Source organism: Chaetodon auriga, chromosome 4, assembly GCF_051107435.1.
Source record: "Chaetodon auriga isolate fChaAug3 chromosome 4, fChaAug3.hap1, whole genome shotgun sequence".
Taxonomy (NCBI): Eukaryota; Metazoa; Chordata; class Actinopteri; order Chaetodontiformes; family Chaetodontidae; genus Chaetodon; species Chaetodon auriga.
Genome location: NC_135077.1, coordinates 799,113 through 819,495, shown reverse-complemented (window position 1 = coordinate 819,495; position 20,383 = coordinate 799,113). Strand labels below are relative to the sequence as shown.

At 47.5% G+C, this 20,383-nt stretch overlaps 2 protein-coding genes across 3 annotated transcripts; one reads left to right on the top strand and one right to left on the bottom strand.

The window, feature by feature from the left end:
• The first annotated feature begins 2,282 nt into the window (after positions 1-2,282).
• LOC143319201 (NACHT, LRR and PYD domains-containing protein 12-like) lies at positions 2,283-11,652 on the top strand. 2 transcript variants are annotated; one of them, XM_076727932.1, is made up of 11 exons: positions 2,283-2,362; positions 4,657-4,788; positions 4,869-4,922; positions 5,267-7,034; positions 7,138-7,311; positions 8,227-8,394; positions 8,881-9,039; positions 9,440-9,613; positions 10,266-10,439; positions 10,711-10,881; positions 11,272-11,652. In XM_076727932.1, the coding sequence occupies exons 1-11, from the start codon at positions 2,320-2,322 to the stop codon at positions 11,447-11,449; spliced, it is 3,195 nt and encodes a 1,064-aa protein (XP_076584047.1). In that variant the 5' UTR covers positions 2,283-2,319; the 3' UTR covers positions 11,450-11,652. The 2 variants fall into 2 exon arrangements, with proteins under 2 accessions (XP_076584047.1, XP_076584048.1); XM_076727933.1 differs by lacking the exon at positions 10,266-10,439.
• Positions 11,653-13,195: 1,543 nt separating this feature from the next.
• traf5 (Tnf receptor-associated factor 5) lies at positions 13,196-20,034 on the bottom strand. The gene is made up of 11 exons (XM_076727935.1): positions 19,878-20,034; positions 18,626-18,908; positions 17,611-17,674; positions 17,357-17,458; positions 16,877-17,041; positions 16,565-16,642; positions 16,239-16,313; positions 16,059-16,151; positions 15,574-15,714; positions 15,150-15,315; positions 13,196-14,935 (listed from the first exon to the last, which is right to left on the bottom strand). The coding sequence occupies exons 2-11, from the start codon at positions 18,889-18,891 to the stop codon at positions 14,349-14,351; spliced, it is 1,737 nt and encodes a 578-aa protein (XP_076584050.1). The 5' UTR covers positions 18,892-18,908; positions 19,878-20,034; the 3' UTR covers positions 13,196-14,348.
• Positions 20,035-20,383: the final 349 nt, after the last annotated feature.

Here is a 20,383-nt window from a genome sequence, read left to right as displayed (position 1 = left end):
GTGCACGAACTGTGACTTTAGAGAATCTTGGGACACACAGGTGAGTGACTTTTACATGAGACGGTGCAGCAAACACTGAACCAAAGGCGGCGCTGACCGTCGCTTTGCTCCGATTCCTCCACCCACTCCGTCTGTGTGGGGTCACTCTCATGGCTCTGAGTGGAGGGTCTCTTAATTAAACAGGATGGTGTTCAAGCTCTTGAATGCTGCTGCCTCCATCCTTACTTAATATGCACATCCAGAGGCCGGCCTGCAGAGACCAGGACCGATTGTGTATTTCCTCTCTGAAGGACCTCGGCTGGGTCTGCAGACGGAGGTGCTCAGCTCACGCCCGATCCCTCTCTGCAGTGACTCCACAGCGTCACGATGCACCGAATGATTCGCAGAGTTAGTGCGGAGATGAAGGCCGAGCTCCTCTCAGCGTCCACTGTCCAGCGTCTGTCCACGCTGCAGGTGCCACTGATGGAGGCCACACCTGGTCAAACCTCCAGGACATGACCCCCTCCCCCTGAAGGGTAACTGGTGGAATGACACTGATGTGGTGGACCCTTCACAGTGAGAGAGGGTGGGGGGGGACTGCTTTGGGTTTGGGCCTCAGTTTACTTCCTCATTTTGTTCCCGCCTCCTCTGATTGTCCACATCCTCCTGTCACTCAAACGCACGTAACTTTTATTTTCCATTATTATAGAAGAAGAAGAAGAAGAAGAAGAATCGGGGGGAGACATTCCCCTTTATTTGTCACACACATGCGAACACAGCACACGAGGTGAAATTTGCCTTCCACCTTTAACCCATCCTGGTCGTCCCTCCTCCGCGGCAGACCAGGAGCGGTGGGCAGCCAGACCGGCGCCCGGGGACCCATCTTCGGCATCACCATTGGTCAGGTGGTGATCTTCTTGCATGTTTTTTTAGTGGGGGTATATTTTTACGGAGGATACCCCAGGTGAACACGGGGAGAACATGCAAACTCAGAAAGGCCCTCCTCGAGCAGCAGGCACCGAAGGCCTGGTGGAGGACACACCTGGTGCCTGCAGCGAGAATCGAACCCGATCCATCAATCACATGGGCAGCAGTTATAAATCTAATCTGATCTGCTGATCACTCAAAGGGCTTTACGACACACATCAGCATTCACCCATTCACCCATTCACCCATTCACCCATTCATGTAGCTGCTCTCCTTCAAACACTGTTGGTGTGTGAAGGAGAGGCCTGAACGCAGAGGAAAACGTTCTTTTTGCTCATATTTGTGTTTGAAGAGTCGAGGTCTGAACGAAGCAGCTAAAGCGACTTTGACTCCTCAGACTGACGTCCTCCTGCTCTCTGCTCCTTCAACTCCTCCTTTCTCAGCCGTCTCAACGCTGCAGGAAGTGAAGTTGAAGCTTTTTGGAAAGTTTTCTGAGGATCTGACTGCAGTGCGTGTGTTTGAGCAGCAGGTGTCGCTCACATCACATCCACTGCTCGCTGCTTTGAACACATGATCAATACGACTTGCTGCAAAGCCTCAAAACCTGAAGACAGCCACGGTCACAGAGACTGATGGCCACGATGACACCTCTCTTTTCAGTCATTAATCCTGCACCACTTTATCTGGTTACTCTCATTTTTCCACTTTAAATTCCAAATATCCAAATACCTTGTCAAATGTTCATAAAACCACAAAGAGCCACGTCGTTTACTGCAGCGTGCTCTAATTCAAGCTGCCTTTAGGAGAATTATCTTCAAACAAAAATGGATTGAATGGAAATGGATGAATTGAAAAGGAGGTGAAGGAGCTTTTTCAGCCCTGCACGTTGTCTGCAGGCTTCCTGTCAGTCACTTCCTGTTACCTGAGAGGCAAAAAGCCTTCTCAGCTGTTGATGTTGAACAGGCAGAAGATTATTTTGTAAATCTAAGCATCTCTTTTTATGATAGAAAATAATGTCATTGTGTGTTTTGTATGCATTAGTAATGTTTTTCTTTCGTTGAAGAAAGGAAAGGGTCTTGTAGGCTTTCAGTTAAAGGTGGTAAACGGGCAGTCTGACGGGTGAAATGGGTGTTAACACAAAGCAGAATCACTTCCTCTTGTCTGACGTCATCAGATGATTAAACGACTGCTCTGACTTCCATCTCTGCTCCGACTGGGTGAACTCTGAAGTGAACTTGAACTTCTTCTTCTCTCACTGGGATCAGCCGATCTTCCAGGATACCTGACGGTGAGTTTGGAAACTGAAAGAAAGGTTTTGAGATATTAAGTCTCGTCTTTATTTCTGCTCTTTGTATTATTTTCTGTGTGATGTTTATTCCCCTGAAGTCAGATGTGTCGGTGAGAGGATGCAGGATGGGAAACCAGGCAACAACCGGCCAGGCAGCAGCTCAGAGTGGTGAGATGGTTTCTGATTTTCCTCCTCATGTATCGCTGATTCGTTGATGTGCAGAGTGAATTCTTTCACGTTGAGCTCTGCAGACAGTCAACAATGATTCACTCTGTGAAAACTGTAACACAGCTGACATGACTCGACCTGCTTGGCCAGGAGGCTGAAAAGCAGACGAGCTGACTGGAATCGGTGCGTCTGATCAGTGTGAGTTTGAGGAATAATCACTTCACCGCGGTTCTGTTGTCAGCTCGTGAAAACACGTTGGCATGAATTCAAGTGACTGTGTCAACATGAAAGTAAGATCCTTTAACAGGAAGTCCTTGAGTGTCGGAGAAAAGACGTGTTCTCCAACAAACACAAGCTGTCTGCACAAGGACAAGTTTCACCCAGAAACACTTCACTCATTGTTTTGGTCCTTTTCATGACGGCGTGCAGGGACAGACAGAGAGGGACCACGTGTCTCTTTACCAAAATAATCATGTCAGTGAGGATCAGAGGTTAAAGGCAGAAAACTGAAAATCAGCATGTAAAGACAGGAGACGTATTGAGATGTCCAAAGATGTCTCAGACTTCACCGTCAAGTCCGTCTCAGTGTTCGTGACCTGGAGGCTCCAGACCGGTCGTGATAAATGCTGCAGGTACGTCCAGGTGTTGAAGTGAGATTCAAGCTGAGCTCAGAGAAACTTTCACTGTTGAACTGGACAGCAGACTTTCAGTCAGACGTCCAGGTCCCGTCGGTGGGCAGACGGTCGTCCCCGGCGGAGTCCTCGTTCATTCATACTCGTCATGAGTTTCAGAAGGGAAGAAAGACGAGCTGTGACTCAGCAGCAGGTTTCCTCTCTGTGGTTTGAGTTTTCCTGTTCTGCAGCACAAACGTGCATTTCCTCTGAAGGTCTGAAGCAGCAGGCAGCGTCCACACACTCACACACTCACACATTCACTCAGTCACACAGTCACTCAGTCACTCAGTCACACACTCACACACTCAGTCACTCAGTCACACATTCACACAGTCACACACTAACACACTCACACAGTCACTCAGTCACACAGTCACTCAGTCACACACTCACACATTCACTCACTCACTCAGTCACTCAGTCACTCAGTCACACACTCACACACTCACTCAGTCACACACTCACACACTCACACACTCACTCAGTCACTCAGTCACACACTCACTCAGTCACTCAGTCACACCCTCACACACTCACTTGGTCACTCAGTCACTCAGTCACACATTCACTCATTCACACACTCACTCGGTCACTCATTCACTCAGTCACACACTCACTCAGTCACTCAGTCACACACTCACTCATTCACTCAGTCACTCAGTCACACATTCACTCACTCACACACTCACTCAGTCACTCAGTCACACACTCACACACTCACTCAGTCACTCAGTCACACACTCACTCATTCACTCAGTCACACAGTCACACCCTCACACACTCACTCGGTCACTCAGTCACACATTCACTCAGTCACTCAGTCACACACTCACTCGGTCACTCAGTCACTCACTCACACACTCACTCAGTCACTCAGTCACTCAGTCACACCCTCACACACTCACTCGGTCACTCAGTCACACATTCACTCAGTCACTCAGTCACACACTCACTCGGTCACTCAGTCACTCAGTCACACACTCACACATTCACTCACTCACTCAGTCACACACTCACACACTCACTCAGTCACTCAGTCACACACTCACTCATTCACTCAGTCACTCAGTCACACACTCACTCATTCACTCAGTCACACAGTCACACCCTCACACACTCACTCGGTCACTCAGTCACACATTCACTCATTCACACACTCACTCAGTCACACATTCACTCAGTCACTCATTCACACACTCACTCAGTCACACCCTCACACACTCACTCGGTCACTCAGTCACACATTCACTCATTCACACACTCACTCAGTCACACATTCACTCAGTCACTCATTCACACACTCACTCAGTCACACACTCACACACTCACTCGGTCACTCAGTCACTCATTCACACACTCACTCAGTCACACACTCACACACTCACTCGGTCACTCAGTCACACATTCACTCAGTCACTCAGTCACACACTCACTCATTCACTCGGTCACTCAGTCACACCTGGTCTGATGCCCTCTGAGAAACACCTCCAGCACCTTTGACCCTCTGAAGCCTCAGCGGACAGATTTACCCTCATCAGGTAGATGAGGCAGATTCAGGTACAGCTGACGTCCACAGCCTGAGTCTGATGTTCACTGATTGTTTGGTCTTTTCTCGACCAGCTGAAGCTCAGAGGGGAGCAGGAAGTGCGACGGTCAGCGCTCAGAACGGAAGCGTCGTCAACTCGCCTCAGTTCTCTGGTGTTCATGCACAAAGAGATGCTCATCTGAACGTCACCGTCAACAACACATACGGTAAACGCCTCCCCTGCGCGAGGACGTCAAATAAATGTAAATAGAAATAGATCAATTAATGCTGCTTGTTTCTGTTTCAGTTCGGCCTCCTGTCGGGACAGAAGAGGCCGATGCCGTTTCTCCCAAAACCGAAGGTGCTGTGCTGCTTAAAGACGTGAACGTGTGACGCACGTTAAACTGATTTTTCACGAGGAAACAGTTCATCTCAGCCCTCCTTTAAAACGCAGCTCGAGTGAAGTTTGATGAAGGCGATGATGCTGAAAATGTGACATGACAGCAAAGTTAGTGAGCGTCAGCTGTCAGATGTCAAAGTCAATCTGGACCTGAGCCACAACCAGTTCTCCCTTCAGTCTCGGCTCTGGTGGTTCTGGTCTGGTTCTTGGTTTTGTGGCGTTTGAGTCTGTCTGAAAACGAAGCGTTCATGTGCAAACATTCGTGCAGTGATTCTCATGTGACTGTGATTTTGTTCATCTTTCAGGAAACATCCAAAGGTGCCAAACTGAACTAAAATCTTACCTTGAAACTACAACAAGGAATCTGTTTCAAGGAACGAAGGAAGACGGATCACCGGCTTCTTTAAACAAGATCTATACGGAGCTCTACATCACGGAGGGAGGCAGCGGGGAGGTCAACAGCGAACACGAAGTGGTCGACTTAGAATGCAGAAGGTGTCCGAGTGAGGAGAAGAAAATCCAACTCAATGACATTTTTAAACCGTTACCAAAGGAGGAAAACCCTCCTCAGAGAGTCCTGACGAAGGGAATCGCCGGCATTGGAAAAACTGTGGCCGTGCAGAAATTCACTCAGGACTGGGCCAGAGGAGAAGCCAACCAAAGCACTCAGTTCGTCTTTCCATTCACATTCAGAGAGCTGAATTTACTAAAAGACAAGTCTTGGAGTCTTATGAAGTTAATAACTTGTTCTTTTGCAGAAGTCAAAGATTTAGAAATGTCAGACTACAACAACTCGAGCGTTTTGTTCATCTTCGACGGCCTGGACGAAAGCAAGTTCCCTCTGGACTTCAAGAACAACGAGACCTGCCGCAGCGTCACAGACGATACGACACTCGACGTCCTTCTGACCAACTTAATCAGAGGAAAACTGCTGCACAATGCCTCCATCTGGATCACGAGCAGACCGGCCGCTGCCACCATGATCCCCTCCGAGTTCATCGACAGGGTGACCGAGGTACGAGGCTTCAACGACGAGCAGAAGGAGGAGTACTTCCAGAAGAATCTTAGCAACAAGGACGTGGCTCAGAAGATCTTCAGTCATCTCCGGTCCAAGCCGTTGAGGAGTCTGTACATCATGTGTCACATCCCAGTCTTCTGCTGGATTTCAGCCACGGCTCTCCAGAGTCTCCTCACAGAAACTCACAGAGGCGAGTTACCCAAGACTCTGACGGAAATGTACACTCACTTCCTGATCATCCAGACCAAACGGAAGCACGAGAAGGATTATCAGCCGGCTGAAACCGATACAGACGTGATCATGAAGTTGGGAAAGTTGGCGTTTGAACAGCTGCAGAAGAAGAACATAATCTTCTACGAAAACGACTTGAAAAGCTGTAAAATTGACCTCAAAGAAGCTGCAGTTTATTCTGGAGTTTGCACGCAGATCATAAGAAAAGAATTTGGTCTTTACAAACAAGAGATTTACTCTTTCATACATTTAAGTGTTCAGGAGTTTCTTGCAGCTCTGTATGTTTTAGAGACCTTCATAGAAGGTGGAGAAAATCTGCTTCCCAGTCAGACGAGTGTGAAAGTGGCATCGGAGAAAGGAGAACTTCCCATCATCCTCCTCCACAAGAACGCGGTGGATTTGGCTTTGGTCAGCGATTACGGACAGTGGGACCTGTTCCTGCGCTTCCTGCTCGGTCTGTCACAGCATCAGAACCAGGAGCTTCTTCAGAAAGTGTTTGGATTTAAAAGAAGACGTCCGCAGAGCAACCAGCAGACGATCACCTACATTCACGAGAAGATCAGGAAACTGTCCTACACCGACAAAAGCATCAATCTGTTCCACTGTTTAAACGAGCTGGGTGATCAGTCTCTGGTAGAGCAAGTCCAGAAGTACCAGAGCTCAGGAGATGTTAGTAAAATCTCCCCTTCACACTGGTCAGCTCTGGCCTTTCTGCTGCTGGTTTCCAAAGACGAGCTGGAAGTCTTTGACCTGAAGAAATACCACAGATCAGATGAGGTTCTGGAGAGGCTGCTGCCTGTGCTCAGAGTCTCAAAGACAGCTTTGTGAGTATCGAAGAAAGCCAGCTGCTCTGGAGCTCTCAGGTTCATAGAGGGCCAGAGGAGAGCGTTCGCCGAATGCTAACAGTCATTTTGTTTTTCACTTCAGGCTTCGTGACTGTAACCTCACTGACAGATGCTGCAAGTATATTTCATCCGTCCTCAGCTTGGACTCTTCTGGTCTGGAGGAGTTAGACCTGAGCAGAAACAAACTGCAGGACTCTGGAGTGACAGTGCTTTCCAACGGTCTCAAGAGTCCAAACTGCAAACTCCAGAGAATCCGGTCAGAATATCCCAGCCCTTCACTTTAAGGCCATTATTTTACAGGCGCACAGCATGTGTGTGACTTCTGTTAACACACCTTAAAGTTGTCTTAACAGACATGCAGCAGATGTTTCCCTTCAAATGTGTGACGAACATGCAAATTTCTCATCTTTAACAATTTTTAAACTGATCTGGTATTTTTAAACAATCCTTCCATCCGGGAGGAAATGGTTAGCTTAGCTCCACCAATGGGAAAACCCCATCTGATTTACAAGCTATGATTCTTCTTTATTGGACAGCTGATGGATATTTAGAGAGGAGACATTGTGGCTTTAGCTGCAGTTAGGGGACTCATTGTCGGGTTTTTGGTTTGATCTCTGTCCTAACTGGACTGTCAGCTGAACCCAGCCGGCTGCAGGATGGACTGGTTAGTAGCTGGTTAGCTAACAGTCAGACTGTGCAGCTGTTGGAAGTGTTGAAAGGTGGAATTTTTCACTTTGAATGGAGCTAGGCTAACACTTTCCCCCTGCTTCTATTCCTTGTGCTAAGCTAAGCTAAACACATTCTTTACTCTGTAACCTTGTGCCAAAGCTTGAAAAGCTCAATATGAATGAAATGATTGTTATTATAATAATAATGATGGGGGTTTAGACCTGCTCATGAGCTAACTTTTGTCGACAGGATTTAGCACATATGAGGCCGTTCACTAAACTGAACAGCTCAAAGCTGAACGGAGCCACAGTGAATCACGTTCCCATCTGAAACAAATGAAGCCGTTTCACGTACATGCAAACTGGAATCGTAGAGTAATGAACCTGGAACAGCTAGAAAAGGCAGTGGTGCTCAGGTGCAGACGTGGTTTTACTGTTGATGCTGATCAAACCTCCACGAGCTTCATGGTGTATAAACACTGTTTCTGCTTCTTTTGGTGCAGTTTGGAAGAATGTGGTGTCACAAAGAAAGGATGCCAGTCTTTGGCTGGTGGTCTGGCTTCGAACCCGTCCCACCTGAGAGAGCTCGATCTCAGCAGGAACAGATTTCACAACGAGGGACTGGAGCTGCTTTCAGAGGCGCTCAACAGATGCTCTCTGGAAACACTGAGGTGAATCTGTGTGATGTCAGTTTATCATATAACCACATTTTTAATGTATGTGTGACCTGACCGATGAACTCTGTGTGTGTCCCTGTTCAACATGAACAAAGTGCTTCATATCTGAGGAGGCAGCCGCCTTCTGAAGTTTCCTCCTCACCGCCTGGTGTTATGACAAACTGAAAGCAGCATTCCCATGTTCAGGGTCAAACCTCTGACATCAAACCCCAGTTAGCAGCATTTGATTCCTCTGTTCTTAGCGTCTTACCAGTAGTGGAGCTAAAATAGGTCCACCAATGCTGGGTCATTAAAATCTAAAGGGTACATCCTCAGAGGAACAGGAAATGTGATCAGGGTGATTTCATAGCTTTGACCTTGATGGTGGTGTTAGGGGAGACGGGGTCCGTCCTCTGGGGACCAGGACTATCCACAGTGAAATTCTTGGTGGTCTTGCTCCAAAGCAAACAGCTGAGAGCCTGGTGTCTCTCCTGTCTGCAGGTTATGTGAGTGTGGACTCACAAGGGAACCTCTGGCTCTCGGCTGGAACCCGTCTCACCTGAAAAACCTGGATCTGAGCAGGAACAGTCTTGGAGGACAGGCAGTCGCTCTGCTCTGTGGCTTTCTGAAGCATCCCGACTGCAAGTTGGAGAGATTATGGTAAGATTTGGCAAAGGTGAGTCCAACTAGTCTTCAAATTCATTTAACATAAAAGCTTTAAGGGAAACCACCGCTAATTATTGTGTTTCAGCTAAACTCAGTTGATTACAGGGTGGACTGCCGGCTAGCTGGATAGCTAATGAGATACAACACATAAAAAAGACAATGGAGCAAGGCTAGCAGTTTCCGCCTGCTTCCAGTCTTTGTGCTAAGCTAGGCTAAACTTGTTGTGGTCTTACTGGACGCACAGAAATGATCATAAACAGCTTGTTTTTGTCAGCAGCCACTGAAAATGTCACCTGGGGTTGAACTGGGGCTTTGTGCCGGTTTATAGGTCTCGGACTGAAAAAGAAGACATTCATTGATTTCATTTCGTTTTATTCTTTGATTTCTTGTAAAGCCTTTCCAATACAAAACTCCAAATGGAAAGTGCTGCAGCTCTGGCCTCAGCTCTGGCCTCAAACCTTTCCCAGCTGAGGGAACTGGATCTGGGAGGGAACGACCTGGGCGACGAAGCAGTGATGGACATCGCTGCTCTGCTGAGGGATCCAAGCTGTGAAGTAGACACACTGAGGTGAGACAGTCCTCAGACTCACAGTGAAGGTTCACCTCGAGATGACGAAGGCTCTGAACGCGTCAGGCTGCCGTGCTTGACTTCACCGTTTTAATATTTAGAGGAGGGGTCGTGAGGAACAAATGAACTGGGCTCAGTCTTGGGAAGAAGCTGAGGAGCTTTGAGACCTGTCTGAACAATGATGGATAGATTCCCTCTTCTTTACACGTCCATCAACAGGCCAACGTAAGGCTGCATCATTCAGACAGACATTCGCAGCAGAAAAGTTCAACAGATAAAAACAAATAAAACAGTAAGAATAAAAGCAAAATATCTACAAAGAGAAGCGTTAAATCTGACCCAAACAGTGTGAAGGTGGTCAGTGTGCAAAGCTGCAACGTGTAATATTAAGGACTCTCTGTCTGCACATTCACACATACTGAACACATCACGTACGTGTGAATCTGATCTGAAGCTCAGCCTCCAGGTCAGGGGTCAGGGGTCAGGGGTCAAAGGCGGAAGTCAAATTTCACCTCGTGTGCCATGCTCGCATGTGTGTGACAAATAAAGGGGAATGTCTCCCCCCGATTCTTCGTCATGGTCAGGGTCAGGGTCAGGGTCAGGGTCTGGAGCTGCATGTCACCACCTCTAAGTTCCACCTGTTTCCCCTCAGACTGGCAGGCTGTCGGCTCACAGAGCGAGGCTGTGCTGCGCTGGCTTCCAGTCTGAAGTCAAACCCAGCCCACCTCAGAGTTCTGGATCTGACAAGAAATGAGCTCTGGGACGTCGGTGCCGAGAACCTGTCGGAGTTCCTGGCTGAGCCGCTTTGTCACCTGGAGACACTGAGGTGAGTACTGAGGCCGTGATCACACCTTGAACCAAAGTGACAGGAATGCTGCCCAGCAACACACCTGTCACACACAGGTGTGCAGAGATAGACGTCAGGTGTGTGAGGCTGTTTTCACACTAAAACTCACCTCATATGAGGAATATTTCATATTCAGTGTTCCACAGACTTAGATTGTTCTGCCATCATCTGTTAATAGAGAACCTTCAGCTGATCAGAGTCCACAGGACAGAACAAACTGATGTGAAACTGTCTGAATGTCTTCCTCCAGCCTGAAATGCTGCCTGTTGACTGCGTCCTGCTGCCGGTCTTTGACCTTTGCCCTCACCTGCTCCTCTGCTCTCAAAGAGCTCGACCTGAGCTACAATCGGCTGACAGATGAGGGGGTGAAGCTGCTTTCTGATTGGCTGAGGAAACCCCAGTGCTGCCTGGAGGTGCTGAGGTGAGTTTTTTCATTTTTAAATCAAAGCTAAAACTAAAACTATGTATAAATGGTTTATAGTTTTTAGATGTTCAGATTGATTCCACTCTCATGTCTGTGTGTGGTTAATATGAAGCTACAGCCAGCAGCTTCTTAGCTTAGCTTAGCTTAGCTTAGCTTAGCATAATGACGGGAATCAGGGGGAAACAGCTAGCCTGGTTCTGTTGCGTGGCTCCAGTTGCTTGTGTTTTTTGACTCTGGCCTTGTGATTTCACCTGTTTTTCAGCCTGTTGGTAGCAGATTTACAAACCAAAGTGTAAAAACCAGCATTGCTTTGTTCTGGATTATGGTTCAGACTGTGTCTCGGATGGAGATACTGAAGCTGGATAAAGGCTGTTGTTTCTCTGGCAGGTTGTCAGAGTGCACTGAGAGCTGCTGTGAGTTCCTGGCCTCGGCTCTCAGGTTGAACCATTCGCTCAGAGAGCTGGATCTGAGCAGGACCGATCCCGGAGGATCGGGTCTGAAGCTGCTGTCAGATCTACAGAGGAGCAGTCTTTACAAACTGCAGACGCTGAATGTGACGAAGTGATCAAACACCTGAGTGACACAGACGGAAGTGGACAATACGAAGATGAGAGAGTTTATGGATCACACCCTCAGGTGCTTTCACCTGCTGGCTTCAGGTAAAACAAGCTCTGGTGGGTCTGCCCGGTTAGTGCGTCTCGTTCCAGTCTTCTCTCTCTTTGAGCTCTGTGTTTGGTCTCCTCCACCTCTGCTCTTTAGCTGCTAAATGCTAAACGTCCACCAGCTGGTCTCTGAGTCTGTCTGCTGTTTGCTGCCCAGCAGGAAGTGAACTCAGGTGTTTGACAGCCTTTTCTCTCAAAATGACGTGATGAGAGCAAAGCAGAAACACTGAAGTTGTGTCCGAACGTCACCATGAAGCTCCATGAAGACGAGAGGAGCCTCAGCTTCAGCATTCTTCTTGAAAGGAAACACTCTGAACTTTCATCCTCAGCAGTCGGAATCACTCAGTGCTGCTGCCACTGAGTAACAGAAGTTTGAAGACACTGAAGTGGAAGGTTTTTATCTCCACCGGAATATTATTTTGGCAGATAGATGCCTGTAGATGATTATACCTGTTTCATAGTAGCTGGGAAACACAATGAGAGCACAGCACGAAGCCTTAAACTAGTCCATGTTCAGTTAAAACTGATAACAATACGACAGAAAAGGATTTTGACAAATTTTCATGTTTTCCCTCCTGGTATATCTAGACGTTCTCCAAAAAAAAGGCAATTTACTGTATATTTATCTACATAAATGCCTATATTCTCAATTCTTGATGTCTGTATTCTTGAAATCAAAATTTTTACATTTATATTTAAGGTATCTGTAACTATATTTTATATATCTATATTTTGGTCATTTACTACATCTGTTACTTCAAATTGTGTGTAATATCTGTGTTCTGAGGTGACCAGAGCTGGAAGTGACCCTCTGAAGTGGCACATTGGCATCTTCAGAATTTCATTGGCTATTTGAAGTCATCTGGACAGTTGGTTGTGATTGGCTCAATCCTCACATGGAGGAAGCGTCTGTGGCTCAGGAGGTAGAGCGGTTGCCTGCCAACCAAGAGGTCGGCGGTTCGACCCCTGGCCTCGGCCAGTCCACATGATGCTGAACCCCAAAACTGCCCCTGATGCTGCGCCATCAGTGTGTGAATTCATATGTACGTCGCTTTGGGTAAAAGCGTCTGTGAATGACTAATTGTAATTTTAAGAAGAGAATGAGGCCCTCCTGTCGCACTGTTACAGACTTCAGATGCAGATTGTGATTGGTTGAGTGAGGTGTCACATGACTCTACAGAGCAAACTAAATGAAATATAAGTTGTCCTACAGCCCGCTGGTGGGCTGTTAGAACAATAACAGGTTTCAGCTCTAAAGTTTGTTAAAACAGGCAGGTGAACTGATTCAATGTGTCTGTAATAAGACTACATCATTAAAACTGAGGGAAAAGCTTCACTACATCGTGTTGCTTTAGCTATTAGCTAACAGGAAGTCATTTGTCAGTTGTTGCTGTGCACAGAACTTGATGCTAAACTACGTCCGATAGGAGGAGTGTACTCTGAGCCTTGTTTGGTTTGTTTTAAACGTGGATCCTGTTCTGTACGTTACCTGTTTTCTTTTTTCTGTCCTCAGTAATTTATCATCATTCTTGTAACAGTAAAATCAGTGTTTAGTTTTTTCCTCAGAAATAAAATGTAAAGAAATAAATGACTGTGGTTTATAACCGTCACACAGACTCAGGAGACTTTTCAGTGTGAAGTCAGATGTTAGTGGAAAACAATGAAGAAACGCTTTATTTCATAAAAGACTTCATTTCTTCCTGTTCACTTGTCTGATAAAACGCTCAGCACCTCTTCCTCTTCGCACTAATTCCTCTTCCTCATTAACATCAGGGACGATTCAGTGCATCCATCGTCTCTATGGCAACATGATGTGATGGAGTTTACCTGAAGAGTGTGAATCTGTTTCTTTTTGCTTCACACCTGACGGCTGATCACACTCAACAACGTCAAACGTCCGTCCTCACTCACTGTTTGTCCAAACATTGACTCTTTCTACTTCAATGATGCTGAATCCATCCATCAACATGAGCATCAAGGTGACGTCGTTCAGATTGTCGGGACTTGGACGTGAGCTGCCGGTGAGACGACTTTCAAAAGACCGCCAATCGAGCCATGTTTATGGCAACGAACCGGGTAGAGGATTCAGAGCCCAAACAAACCAGACCTGAACCACAGCGCTGTCACAACATGACATTAAAAGTCTCAACATATCTGTGGTCGGCAGAAATGTCAACGTCTGTTCCGGCGACTGTTCTGAACAAGAAATGATGAGTCAACGTGTCTTCAGTCGTAGACAACGCTGCCACGTTAACACAGAAATGACTTCCTGGATTTCAGCTCTTGTAGACAAACAGCAGCTTCTTCATCTTGAGATCATCATTTAAATAACAAATTATGTTTTTGGTGCAAATATGTTTCTTTTCTCCACAGATTAACTTAATGGATGATGAGACATTTAAGTCCTGGTCACAAGTCATGATCTTTAGATAAATGGCATGAAATAACTCTCAGTAACCACGTTGGTATCTGTGAGTCAGACCTCCGTCAAACGATCCCTGAGATGAGTCTGAAGCTTAAATTTACCAAATGTTCAACATTTTGCTAAATATTACATCAGAACATATGAGAATAAACATATTTCCCAAAGTGCCAAACTTTCCTTTAAAGTTTCCATGTGGAGTTTTAGTTTCTCTCCTTTCAAGTTTTTTTGATGACAGATTTTGGAGAAAAGTAAGTTGATCATAGTTAAAATTCTATCAGTCTGTGTTGTTGTCCATCAGTGTCCTTCCTGAAATGGCCACCAGATGGTGCTCAAGTAAAAAAAATCTAGTCCACATGCGTCAACTTGCAGACAAACTCTTACAGCTGCTCTAAACCCACCATGTCCACCTTCACTTTGACAAACAGTATGTCGTCGTTGACATACGTGGCGTTCTGTGGAGCTTCCAGCTTGTTGAGGGGAATGAAGCACGAAAATCCAACAGCGACGTTGCTGACGGACTCGGAGCAGGGTCGCTGGAAGCTTTTGGACATCGGGTCGGGTCTGAAGCTGAGGCTCCGGTGGTTGCCGGCACCGCTCTGATCCAGAACAGACAGAGACACGGTCTGTCTGAAGGGCCACGGCAGCAGAGCATCGAAGTCTCCCGGCATCAGGACGACATACAGGGATAGGTGGGTCCCTCTTCCCTCCCCGTCCCCATTCAGATAGACTTTGGCGGCCATTTTGTAGCCGCAGCGTCCAGTGTGGAACGGCACGCTGCTCAGACAAGGCGGCTGACCTCTGACCTCGGCTTCCCTCCTGTTCCTGAAGTCCTTGATCTTCCAGATCAGTTTGCCGTCGTACGAGGTGGCCTCCAGCTCCTGCAGGTGCTGCTTGTTACGACTGAGCTGAGCTGCGTGGAGATCCAGGAGACCCGACTGGCACTTCAGAGTCTCCTCCAAAGATCCTGAAAATACCAAGAGCATTCACTCTAAACCTCAGAGCGTGCTGGACTGTAAACTGCATTTTCTTTCAACAGGAAACACCAACTTTGGAGTGTGTGGAGACATAAAATCACACAAACCTGCTCCTGTAAAAACAAACTGGTACTTTCAGAACAGACAGACCTGCTGTGAGTTACTCTAACAGGTTTATAGAGGCACATTTCCACATTGTGTTACCCAGGTGTTTTTTGAGGGCTTCGGTTGCTGACACTTCCTGGATCACAGCATCCAGAGACTTCCTGAGCTCCTCCAGCTCCTCCAGACCAGGACTGAGCCCCCTGGACACCTGCTGGACTTCCAGCTGGATGGTGGACAGGACGTCCTCCTGCCTGCTCAGAGTCCTCTGACCAGACAGACAGACAGACAGACAGACAGAGGGGACCTTGTTTAATGGCGGTGCTGACGACAGCTGCATCCTCAGGTACATTTTCACACAGTGTGTAGCCAAGAGTTGAAATCAGTGTTTAGTTTCAGTATTTCGGATGAATCTAATGCTGAGAGCTCTTCACTGAAGCTGGCTGATGAAGATGATGAAGGTGCCGGTGAAATGATGGTGGGTTTGGAAAAGAAGTGACAGTAAAAGGCAGAGAAGTGTTTGAACCTGAGCTGTGGAGACGATGTGTTCGTGGCTGCTGTTCTGCTGCAGCAGAGGTCTGATTTCCCTCTGCAAACCAGTGAGCAGTGAACTGTCCGTCTGGACCTCCTGCTGCCTCAGCAGCGCCTCCTCCTGGAGAACCTCGACCTGACCAAGGAGACAACAGTCTGAGGTAAACACTGCCTCTTTCACACTGGACAAAACCACTAAAACCCACTAACATCTCGGTCTTGTCTTGAGTGGGAAAGGCTACAATCTGCATTCACTGCTGGGTCAAATGACTCTGCAGACGCTTGTCAGCTCCTGGGTCGACTCATTTTCGGCCATTTCAGCTGCGATGATGATGGGAAAGGAGTCGATCACCTGTTTTTCATGGGTTTACATGTGTTTCAATAGCCTGCATATGTGCTGCAGCTTCAGTGTAAAAGTGTTATTAGTCTTCATATCTTGGTGTTATGAATCAGAAGGTCAGGTGAGGTCCTTGGACGTACCTGTTGTTCCAGGTGAGTGTTGCTCCTCAGGACGAGCAGCATGTGTTGGCTGACAGAAGCGTCTTCATGCAGCTTCACTTTCCCTCTCTTATCCTGCCAAACACATTGGAGGGAGTTCAGTGCGTCACACTGTTTGTCTCATCACTCAGGTGTTGGACTGCGTCCGAAAGGTGAACCCACCTGCACACAGCAGCCGAACCTCTTATACAAGCAGTTGACGTGAACCTCAGGACACGACTCTCTGTGCTCCATCAGCTGGAGGAGAAAAGACACATTCAAACATCCGCTGGTTACACCGAAATCACCCCGACTAAGCTGGTCTGACAGTGGGTGTCAGCAGCAGCCTGAAGCTGGTCTGAGTGTCGCTAACTGGAGCTGATTTTGAGTCTGACTGTCCTCGGACACACATGGACCAGAGCCGACTCGTATTTGGTCCTTTGGTGCTGAACCTCAACCAAAGTGGGCTGATCTCCGTGCCTACAGATCAATAATGACACTGAGCTCACCTTGTGTCGGGGAACCTTCTGGGAGCAGCCGTTGGGACAGTCCACCTCCACCTCTGGACAGGAGTTCTGCACATGATCCTACAGACCACAGAGTCACCACAAGCACATCAGCAGGACTCCACCTTTCAGCACACTGAATGAGTCAAGCTAGGACTGCTGCTGGTGGTTAACTGTATTTTCGTCAGCCTAAGAAGACGAATCACTTCAATGTCCTCTCGAGACGTGACGGATCCCGGCGTCACCAAACAAAAGCTGGACCGAGCGGCAGCCTGGACCACCTGTGCATCAGGAGTGTTTTTCTGCTGACGTTACCTGGAGGAGGCTGAGCCGGTGCGGCTGCTGGCAGTGTGGGCAGGGCTCTGTGCGGTGAGGACAGGTGTTGGTCAGGTGTTCCTGAAGGTATCTCCTCTGTAGCGCCGCCCTGCAGCCTGGATTGCAGCACTGCAGCTGCTCATACTGACACGATCTCAGGTGCTCCTGCGGAGGACAAAGTGATGGAAGATAAACAAACACCGTCGCTTCAAGAGAAGACTGAAAGCTGTGATGACATGTTTGTCAGGTGGATGGAGGGTTTAGATTCATCCACCTGTTAGCATGTTACACAGTGGAGCTTATTCGCCTTCAAGGTGCTTAGAAGAGGAAGGATCAGTCAGCAGGTGGTGCTGCCAGTCCACCCAGTAGAAAATACACGTTATCATCAGTGTCTGATGTGTTAGCGTATCCTCGTGACATCAGAGCTGAGACCACATTCACACAACACGAGTCGGACTGAAGCGTCGAGTCATAGCCGACCTGCAGGTGGTGTAGCGTGACCACAGAGGTGCATGCTGGGGAGTTGGTGCAGTACACTTCGAGATTGGAGATTTCTCGTTTGCAGCAGTTGTCCTGGAAAACCTGCAGAGAGAAAACTCTAGATTAGATATCGTTAGCTTAGCAGAAAGACTTTTTTTCGTTTTTGGTATTTTTAGCTACGTTAGCTTCAGTTTCTTTGGCTGTTTTCTGTGGAAACTCGTGTGTTTGTGACTGTGCAGCTGTTCAGTTCTGACCTCAGCTGGTTTGATCACAGCTCCGTCCACTGGACAAACTGGGCTGACTGGTGACGAACCGTCCCTGAAAGACAAAGCAGAATGACGTTCACACCGAGAAACCACGACGAGACGTCTGAGCCTGAACTCATGAGGACCACAGGTTCAGGTACAGAGCAGGACACCTGCTTAAGGTGGACTGTCGGTGAGCTGACTGTCAGCACCAGTGTTTTAAGGTGGTCTGTGTCGGTCTGAGTGTGTTTTAAGGTGGACTGTGTCAGTGTGGGTGTGTTTAAGGTGGACTGTGTCAGTGTCAGTCTGAGTGTGTTTTAAGGTGGACTGTGTTTTAAGGTGTACTGTGTCAGTGTGGGTGTGTTTAAGGTGGACTGTGTCAGTGTGAGTGTGATTTAAGGTGGACTGTGTCAGTCTGAGTGTGTTTTAAGGTGGACTGTGTTAGCGTCAGTGTGAGTGTGTTTTAAGGTGGACTGTGTCAGTCTGAGTGTGTTTTAAGGTGGACTGTGTCAGCGTCAGTGTGAGTGTGTTTTAAGGTGGACTGTGTCAGCATCAGTGTGAGTGTGTTTTAAGGTGGACTGTGTCAGTGTGAGTGTGTTTTAAGGTGGACTGTGTCAGTCTAAGTGTGTTTTAAGGTGGACTGTGTTAGCGTCAGTGTGAGTGTGTTTTAAGGTGGACTGTGTCAGCATCAGTGTGAGTGTGTTTTAAGGTGGACTGTGTCAGTCTAAGTGTGTTTTAAGGTGGACTGTATTAGCGTCAGTGTGAGTGTGTTTTAAGGTGGACTGTGTCAGCATCAGTGTGAGTGTGTTTTAAGGTGGACTGTGTCAGTCTAAGTGTGTTTTAAGGTGGACTGTGTTAGCGTCAGTGTGTGTTTTAAGGTGGACTGTGTCAGTCTGAGTGTGTTTTAAGGTGGACTGTGTCAGCGTCAGTGTGAGTGTGTTTTAAGGTGGACTGTGTCAGTCTGAGTGTGTTTTAAGGTGGACTGTGTCAGTCTGAGTGCGTTTTAAGGTGGACTAGCTCGTACAGCAGTCCTTGGAGACAGTGGAAGCAGTAGATGTGTCCACAGGAGTTCTGCTGAGGGTTGAGCACGACTCCTCTGCAGACGGGACAAACAAACTCCTCCTTCAGCGTCAGCACAAACTTCAGGGAGTGCTGGATGGAGGTCAGCTCTGACTCCCAGGAGCCCACGGGGCCCGTCGACCTCATCCTGGACTCCTCGGACCTCACAGACTCCTCAGACTGCAAACTGGACTCCTTCGATCCCCCCAGCTTTGTGTCTGCTGCTGCCATGAGTGCAGGCGGACCGACTGAACAGATCGTAAGTGAAGACTTGATTAGTTTTGTTTTTTAATCATTATATTCAATCATTTATGATTCAGTAAAAAAAAAAAAAAAAAAAAAAAAACCCTGAGTGAGTGAGTTTTATGAAACCTACAAGGAAAATGAGTCTGAGAGACATCACTCAGGACACCTGAGGCAGGATGTGGACAGGTGAGATCTGGAGCATATTAAGAGCTGCTCTGTGCTTTAGATCCCCTCTTTGCATGTTACATGCAATTTGAATTGTTTTCACATCAGCGTGCAGATCTGACCATACGTTGACTTGTTTCCCTGATTTTTGCCTCACAGGCTGCACAGAGTCTCCAGCCCTACTCTCTGATTGGTGGAAGGTGCACCTGCAGGCAGAACTCAGGGCTGTAAACCTACCTCTCACTTCTCTGTTTGACGGGTGAAACAAATTCATTTAATCTATTTGTAGATTTACGTTTATGCAGATATTTTCCTACAGAGACACCAGAAGCAACGCCAACCACAGATGAAGCAGCTAAAGGTCAGAGGTCAGAGCAGAAAACGAAATATCAGATCTCAGATCTGCTTTCATCAGTTTAGATGTCTGTTCTCACCAACATTCATTTTACAGTAAAAGTACTGCATTAAAAGCTCACCGAAGTAAAAGTACTGAAGTATCGTCAGCAAAAAGTACTTCAAGTGTCAAAAGTAAAAGTAGTCATCAGAATGGCTCCTGCGTGCCATCGCACGTGCTGAGGACGCGCGTGCAGGTGTACGCGGTTACACTTTATATTAAGCATCATCATCATCATCCTCCTCATCAGCATCGTTGTCATCATCATCATCATCGTCATCATCATCCTCATCATCATCATCTTCACCAGTTCGATGTGAACCAGTTCCCTCAGGAAACACCGTGAAAGGACGGAGGCTGCAGGGGAATTCCCGCTGCCGCCCTCCGTCTGTTCAGCCAATCAAAAACTCACCCGAGGACCGTTTTACTGCATCTGAACACCTGGAACGAGCGTTTCCACCTGGAGCAGCTCCGCGTTGACCTGTGATCGGCTTCGGGCTGCTGATGTTCCCGCTGAGCTTCACTTTCGCTTTGCGCAGAGCGGCGCTGCGCTGCGCGCGGCGCTCCGTTTCCTCTGACAAAGTCTGACAAACGCGTGAAATTCCTGCGATCGGATCCACGTGCGGCCCGGCAGCCACACCGCACCGATACTGCTGATCGGTATTGATTATCTGTGGTCGATAGAGCAGCAGCGGAAGAGGAAATTAGAAGAGCAGGAAGTGACTTAACATCAGCAACCTGCTGCCGCCGCGGAGTCAACACAAGTCAGAGAAACATGAAAGAACTAGGACATGAACTAAGCTCAAGGCAAAGCAGGAAAATTTCATTAGAAGTACAAGTACACGAAGAGGAAGAAAGTCATGAGAGAGCAGGATCGACTCAAATCATAGGATTAACTAATGATTATTGATCATCGGT

Bases quoted from the DNA above. Each gene is read 5' to 3' on its own strand.
- traf5 (XM_076727935.1), bottom strand. From the start codon at position 18,891: ATGGCAGCAGCAGACACAAAGCTGGGGGGATCGAAGGAGTCCAGTTTG. The intron at 17,042-17,356 runs GTCGGCTATGAC...TGTCCTCCGCAG, and splicing joins TCACGCTACACCACCTGCAG to GAGCACCTGAGATCGTGTCA. The intron at 15,715-16,058 runs GTACGTCCAAGG...CTCCTTGGTCAG, and splicing joins ACACTCACCTGGAACAACAG to GTCGAGGTTCTCCAGGAGGA.
- LOC143319201 (XM_076727932.1), top strand. From the start codon at position 2,320: ATGGGAAACCAGGCAACAACCGGCCAGGCAGCAGCTCAGAGTG. The intron at 7,035-7,137 runs GTGAGTATCGAA...TTTTCACTTCAG, and splicing joins AGAGTCTCAAAGACAGCTTT to GCTTCGTGACTGTAACCTCA. The intron at 7,312-8,226 runs GTCAGAATATCC...CTTTTGGTGCAG, and splicing joins TGCAAACTCCAGAGAATCCG to TTTGGAAGAATGTGGTGTCA.